The 7,563-nt window shown below is 44.1% G+C and overlaps 1 protein-coding gene across 2 annotated transcripts in view; it reads right to left on the reverse strand.

Moving 5' to 3' along the window:
- cacna1hb (calcium channel, voltage-dependent, T type, alpha 1H subunit b) overlaps positions 1–7,563 on the reverse strand; it is a 106,749-nt gene that overhangs the window by 63,125 nt on the left and 36,061 nt on the right. For both annotated transcript variants that reach the window (XM_029122030.2, XM_029122029.2), the window contains exons 4-7: positions 6,348–6,420; positions 4,723–4,783; positions 4,307–4,404; positions 1,962–2,121 (exon numbers count right to left, since the gene is read on the reverse strand). In XM_029122030.2, the coding sequence (XP_028977863.2) occupies positions 1,962–2,121; positions 4,307–4,404; positions 4,723–4,783; positions 6,348–6,420 (392 nt within the window). The remainder of the gene's footprint in view (positions 1–1,961; positions 2,122–4,306; positions 4,405–4,722; positions 4,784–6,347; positions 6,421–7,563) is intronic.

Genomic DNA, 7,563 nt, shown 5'->3' on the forward strand with positions numbered 1-7,563 from the left:
AATTTTTTGTGTTTTTGTTTTATCATTAAGCGTATTTTGTGTATGATGTATAATCCCTTTAATATACATTGTCTATAAGGAACACTAACTGAGGAGAAATGTAATTTTCCAGAGAGCCTCCGTTTTGGTCTCCTCATAGTGTTAAGCCAAGTCTTGCATCTTGCTTGTCTTAACATCTGCGCTACTGCTCCAGGCCATTTTGATGAGTCTACCTAATATAAATATTGATGAGATCATTGCCCAAAAGCCTGCTGGGCAACGACAACTATGACCTTTTACCTCTCCACTCTGACATCAATCAACAACCTGAATCAGCACATATGCAGAGTTTGTGTGTGTTTGTGTGTGTATATATATGTCTGTCTGCTGACTGAATACTGTCTGTCTGCTGATTTGATGTGTTATTTATTTGGCCAAGCAAATGAATAGTGTGTGTGGGTGTGTGAGTGTCTGACTGATGCATAGTGATGTGTTAGAAGGTGTGTGTGAGCAGCAGAGACAGTTTTTTCCTCCAGCCCGGTCACTACTGTCATTCTGTTAATACTGGCCTGTAGACACACACACTATTTTCTCCACTTGTGTGTGTGTGTGTGTGTGTGTGTGTGCCTTACTGTTTATTCCCTGCTCCTACTGATCTTCACTCTGGCTCTTCAACAGAGGATTTGACTTTGTGGGTTCTGTGCACCTCAGGGAAATGTGTGTGGTGTCTGTTTGTGTGGTTGGTTTTGTGTGTATGTGTGTGGTATCTGTGTGTGTTGTGTGTTTTGTGTGTATGTGTGTGGTATCTGTGTGTGTTGTGTGTGTATCGGTGTGGTGTCTGTTTGTGTGGTGTGTTTTGTGTGTGTGTGAGTGTGTATGTGTGTGGTGTCTATTTGTGTGGTGTGATTTGTGTGTGTGTGAGTGTGTATGTGTGTGGTGTCTATTTGTGGGGTGTGTTTTGTGTGTATGTGTGTGGTGTCTGTTTGTGTGGAGTGTTTTGTGTGTGTGAGTGTGTGGTGTCTGTTTGTGTGGTGTGTTTTGTGTGTGTGTGAGTGTGTATGTGTGTGGTGTCTATTTGTGGGGTGTGTTTTGTGTGTATGTGTGTGGTGTCTGTTTGTGTGGTGTGTTTTGTGTGTAAGTGTGTGGTGTCTGTTTGTGCGGAGTGTTTTGTGTGTGTGAGTGTGGTATCTGTGTGTGTTGTGTGTTTTGTGTGTATGTGTGTGGTATCTGTGTGTGTTGTGTGTGTGAGTGTGTGGTGTCTGTTTGTGTGGTGTGTTTTGTGTGTGTGTGTGTGTGTGTGTGTGTGTGAGTGTGTATGTGTGTGGTGTCTATTTGTGGGGTGTGTTTTGTGTGTATGTGTGGTGTCTGTTTGTGTGGTGTGTTTTGTGTGTGTGAGTGTGTGGTGTGTTTGTGTGGTGTGATTTGTGTGTGTGTGAGTGTGTATGTGTGTGGTGTCTATTTGTGGGGTGTGTTTTGTGTGTATGTGTGTGGTGTCTGTTTGTGTAGTGTGTTTTGTGTATGTGAGTGTGGTATCTGTGTGTGTTGTGTGTTTTGTGTGTATGTGTGTGGTATCTGTGTGTGTTGTGTGTGTGAGTGTGTGGTGTGTTTTGTGTGTGTGTGTGTGAGTGTGTATGTGTGTGGTGTCTATTTGTGGGGTGTATTTTGTGTGTAAGTGTGTGGTGTCTGTTTGTGTGGAGTGTTTTGTGTGTGTGAGTGTGTGGTGTCTGTTTGTGTGGTGTGTTTTGTGTGTGTGGTGTGTGTGTGTGTGTGTATGTGGGTAGTGTGTTTTGTGTGTGTGTGGGGTCTGTGTGTGAGGTGTGTTTTGTGTGTGAGGTGTGTTCTGTGTGTGTGTGTGTGTGTGTGTGTGTGTGGTGTGTATGTGTTTGCCGTCTGTTTGTGTGGTGTGTTGTGGGTGTATGTGTGTTGCGTCAGTTTGTGTGGTGTGTGTGTGTGTGTGTGTGTGTGTGTGTGGTGTGACTCACGTTCTAAAGTCATCTCCCATGAAGCACCTGTTTCTCAGTAGACCCGCCCACAGCTGCACGCCGACGATGCCGAAGATGAAGAAGACGAAGAAGCAGAGTGCCAGGACATTCCCCAGCATGGGCAAGGTGTCCAGGAGCAGGGTCACCAGAATACGCATACCTACACACACACACACACACACACACACACACATAAACACACCACACACACACCACACACACACACACACACACATACACGTACACACACATTACATGTTCAGTTTCTGTGTTTCAGATGCAGTAACAGTTGTACGAAGTCCAAATATCCAATATGAACCAAGCACCTCCGAGAGAGATGGAGGGAGAAGGATGGAAGGAGAGATGGAGAGAATGATGGAGGGAGAGATGTAGGACAGAGAAATGAAGAGAGAAAGATAGAGAGAGCGATGGAGGGAGAGATGTAGGACAGAGAAATGGAGAGAGAGCGATGGAGGGAGAAAGACAGAGGGAGAGAGAGAGAGACCCTTGTGTCATCCTTCAAAGTTCAGAGGTTAATTGCCTGCCTTCTGCGATGACCTGTTCCTACTTTTGGGACAACAGCAGAGCCTGGTCCAGAACAGTACTGACAACAACAAAGCCTGGTCCAGAACAGTACTGACAACAGCAGAGCCTGGTCCAGAACAGTACTGACAACAACAAAGCCTGGTCCAGAACAGTACTGACAATAACAAAGCCTGGTCCAGAACAATATTGACAACAACAAAGCCTGGTCCAGAACAGTACTGACAACAGCAGAACCTGGTCCAGAACAGTACTGACAACAGCAGAGCCTGGTCCAGAACAGTACTGACAACAGCAGAGCCTGGTCCAGAGCAGTACTGACAAACCTAAAGTCCAAAAAACATTTCCAACAAAACGATTTTCCAGAGAATGTCCAGATCTCAGGGAATTAGATTAAAGTAGTAAATTGATCGAAACATTCAGAGTACTGCAGACACCACAGTTATGTTGAGACTGAAAAGGCAAGCAAGGCATTCTACACCATTAAAAAACCCATTTAAATGGAAATACCAATTTAAATGGGATTCAAATTAATAGAATATTTCATTGAACAAAGTGCCCAAGTTGAGGGGGCCACTTACAAAACATGGTTACAGTCAGGGAGACAATCTCCCCATGGAAACAAGTTGAGGGGGCCACTTACAAAACACAGTTACAGTCAGGAAGACAAATAGGTAGTTATTTTTTTTGTAGAGGTGATGATTATCATCTTTTGTCAAATATCCATGGATATAAGGAGAGACCCTGGATTAGAATATGAGGGGGAACTCTGGGGTTGTGTATGAGGAGAGACTCTGGGGTTGTTTATGAAGAGAGACTCAGAGGTTAAGATATGAGGAGAGACTCTGGGGTTGTTTATGAAGAGAGACTCAGAGGTTAAGATATGAGGAGAGACTCTGGGGTTGTGTATGAAGAGAGACTCAGGGGTTAGGATATGAGAAGAGACTCTGGGGTTGTGTATGAAGAGAGACTCTGGGGTTAGGATATGAGGAGATACTCTGGGGGTGTGTATGAAGAGAGACTCTGGGGTTAGGATATGAGGAGATACTCTGGGGGTGTGTATGAGAAGAGACTGAGGTTTTTTATGAGGAGAGACTGGCGTTTTGAATGAGGAGAGACTCTGGGGATGTGTATGAAATGAGACTCTGGGGATGTGTATGAAATGAGACTCTGGGGATGTGTATGAAATGAGACTCTGGGGATGTGTATGAAATGAGACTCTGGGGTTGTATATGAAATGAGACTCGGGGATGTGCATGAAATGAGACTCGGGGATGTGCATGAAATGAGACTCTGGGGATGTGTATGAAATGAGACTCGGGGATGTGCATGAAATGAGACTCTGGGGTTGTGTATGAAGAGAGACTGTAGGGTTGTGTATGAAAAGAGACTCTGGGTTTGTGTATTAAAAGAGATTCTGGGTTGTGTATGAGGAGAGACCGTAGGGCTCTGTATGAAAAGAGATACTGGGTTCGGGTATGAAGAGAGACGCTGGATTAAGGTATGAAAAGACAGTAATTCTTGTCAATATTAAGCAGTGAATTCAACAATGAGTTTGACATCCTGGCAATTATTAAACTATACTACCCTTTTAAATTATATTTCTGATTACATAAGTATGGGTATAAAGATTAAGGTGTTGATACCGGAACAGAGAGACAGAGAGGCAGACAGACAAAGAAACAGGCAGGCAAACTGACAGAGAGACAGACAGACCTAAAGGCAGCCAGACAGAGAGGCAGACAGACAGACAGTGAGGCGGACGGACAGGCAGACCAAAAAGCAGACAGACAGAGACTTACTGGGAACTCTGTTGATGGCTCGTAGAGGGCGGAGCACCCTGACAGTCCTGATTGCTGATAGGCTAACATTGTGTCCGTCAAGAGAATATTCCAACATTCTGAAAAGAGAGAAGACCATGCATACCTCTTGACCAAACCACTGACCTGTAGTGTGTGACCCTCAAACCTCTAGCACAAAAAACCTTAACATCCCAACACTCTCAGAAAGTTAGTAAACCCCAACCCTAAGACCAGAGTGTTTAGGGGTTAAGGTGGGTTAGGGTTAGTTAACGTTACACACACACACACACACACACACACCCACACACACACACACACAAACACAATCACAGGGTATAAATTGGTCTCATGCTTAATGTCAGTGTTATGACAATGTGTGTGTGTGTGTGTGTGTTTGTGTGCTTTTCAACACTAACCCAACTATAACGATGAAGAAGTCCAATCTGTTCCAGGTGTCACCAAGATAACCCTTCTGACCTATATAGATACAAGTAGAAACATCCATTCAATGTTAAGTGGAATTATATCAAGTTTGTTAAATTGACAGCGATAATATATTTAGAAATGAAATATTCCACTTGATGCATAAATGGTGGAAAAGTGTTTTTTGACACGCTGATGACAAACACACATCCCTCCCATTGTTTCAGAAGAAACAGTGAATATAGGATGCATTTAGTTTTGTATGTCTCAAGACTCAACATCAGACATAAACAAATGCATGGGTCCTACAATCTGGCATGCCTGTCCACTCTTCACGGAGAACCCCCCAAGCTCATAAAGGACACTGTCAGCGGAGAACGTTACACACTGGCTGAAGGACCACTGGAGGGTCCCATCAGTCCCCTACGGCCTTGATTACTTCCCCTCCCTCAGCTTTGGGACACGTTTGGCCAATGGCAGAACGCACCAACACACAAATGGAGGGATGAGGGTGGGGTGGAGGAAGGGGGGCGTCATTTGGAATTCATCATCCATCTACACCCATGTACATAGCCACAAGAAGATCTTTTGATCAGGGGGTTCCAGAAAACAGACGTCTCGATGGCTGATGGACAAACAAAGCCTGTCCATTGGCTGTAGCGATACACATTTATTCAGACAGCGCAGCACCCCTACTTCCCACAGCCACGCCCATGTAGGTCAACAACCTGTTCATGGGCGGGATAAAGGGCGGGATAAAGGTCAAACATGTTACAGAACACATTCCCCAGCTGAATAGCCCATCCTTCAGAGCAATAATTATATCATTATTGATGATACAGAGGCAAGTTCAGAGGTGAGATACAAGTGCAGGGGCAGGTTTAGGGGGAGGTACAGGGGCAGGTGCAGGTACAGGGTTATGTACAGGGTTAGGTACAGGGGCAGATCAATCAATCAAATGTATTTATAAAGCCCTTTTTACAGTTGTCACAAAGTGCTTTTACAGAGACACCCAGACTTAAACCCCAAGGAGCAAACAACAGTGGCTAGGAAAAACTCCCTAAGAAGGCCGAATTTTAGGAAGAAACCTAGGGAGGACCCAGGCTCAGAGGGGTGACCACTCCTCTTCTGGCTGTGCCGGGTGAGATATTAAGAGTCCAATTGGAATAATTAATAAATTAATGTGGGCTAAATCCAGGGACAGCAACGGGGCCCCCCAAACCAGGTACTTCTCAGGTGTGGACCAGGACTTCATGTCCTCCTAAAGTTTAAAACGGGAGGAGACTGGGAAAATGTAGAAAATGCATATCAACAACGATTTATAGTGGAGAAGGAAACTTAGTGGGGAAGGAACTGACCCTACTCCCCCAGCACAATAGTATAGCAGCGTAAGACCTTGGGACTGAGACAGGGGGGGTCCGCCAACACTGTGGCCCTACCCGGGGGAGGCCCCGGACAGGGCCCAACAGGCAGGAAATCAATCCACCAACATCGCCAGTAATCTACCAAAGGGACACCCACCAACTGCAATCCCCCTGAGACAACAACAAGCCAGTGACTCTTCCCCCGAAAGGGATACAGGTACAGGAGATAGAAAGAGGTAGAAACAGTCACCTACCCAGAACACCCAGCGCCACCATCTTGACCAGCATCTCCAACGCAAAGAACGCAAATATACCATCATCCAGCGCCTAACACACACAGAAACACACACACAAAGACAGACACAAAATTAGCTCTCTAGATGGATATCAGGACAGTCAGAAACAGCTGGATGTTTAGCTAATGTTATTATCATGAGTTATCGTGAGTAGTGAAATGTTTAAACCCCAGAGGGCTGCATTCTGTTATAATTCTGTCTTTGAACTCTGACTCTATAATCCCACAACTGGTACAGGCACTGCTATTTTCCCCAAATCCCACAAAAGTCTGTCTTTTTCTATATCTGGAACTTCTTGACCTACCACTGTTTTCATTATGAATAGACAGCTTCATGAGTTAGCCCTACCACTGTGTCATAATGAATTGAAATCTTCATGAGTTAACCCTACCACTGCTTCATAATGATCTGAAATCTTCATGAGTTAACCCTACCACTGCTTCATAATGATCTGAAATATTCATGAGTTAACCCTACCACTGCTTCATAATGATCTGAAATCTTCATGAGTTAACCCTACCACTGCTTCATAATGAACTGAAATCTTCATGAGTTAACCCTACCACTGCTTCATAATGAACTGAAATCTTCATGAGTTAACCCTACCACTGCTTCATAATGATCTGAAATATTCATGAGTTAACCCTACCACTGCTTCATAATGAACTGAAATCTTCATGAGTTAACCCTACCACTGCTTCATAATGAAGAGACAGATTCATGAGTTAACCCTACCACTGCTTCATAATGTAGAGACAGATTCATGAGTTAACCCTACCACTGCTTCATAATGAAGAGACAGATTCATGAGTTAACTCTACCACTGCTTCATAATGAATAGACAGCTTCATGAGTTAACCCTACCACTGCTTCATAATGAACTGAAATCTTCATGATTAAACCCTACCACTGCTTCATAATGACGATATAGCATCATGAGTTAACCCTATCACTATTTTGGCACCCTCCCATCACACAGACTCTAATGACAATGTCACTAGCTTCTATCACCAGTAAAGGATGTGTTAATAGCCTCAATTACCAATACATTTATATCACTAGCTTTTATCACCAATAAAGTTTGTGTCACTAGCTACTATCACCAGTAAAGGATGTGTCAGTAGCCTCTATCACCAATAAAGGATGTGTCACTAGCCTCTTTTCCAATAAAGGA

Source organism: Esox lucius, chromosome 9 (assembly GCF_011004845.1).
Source record: "Esox lucius isolate fEsoLuc1 chromosome 9, fEsoLuc1.pri, whole genome shotgun sequence".
NCBI lineage: Eukaryota > Metazoa > Chordata > Actinopteri > Esociformes > Esocidae > Esox > Esox lucius.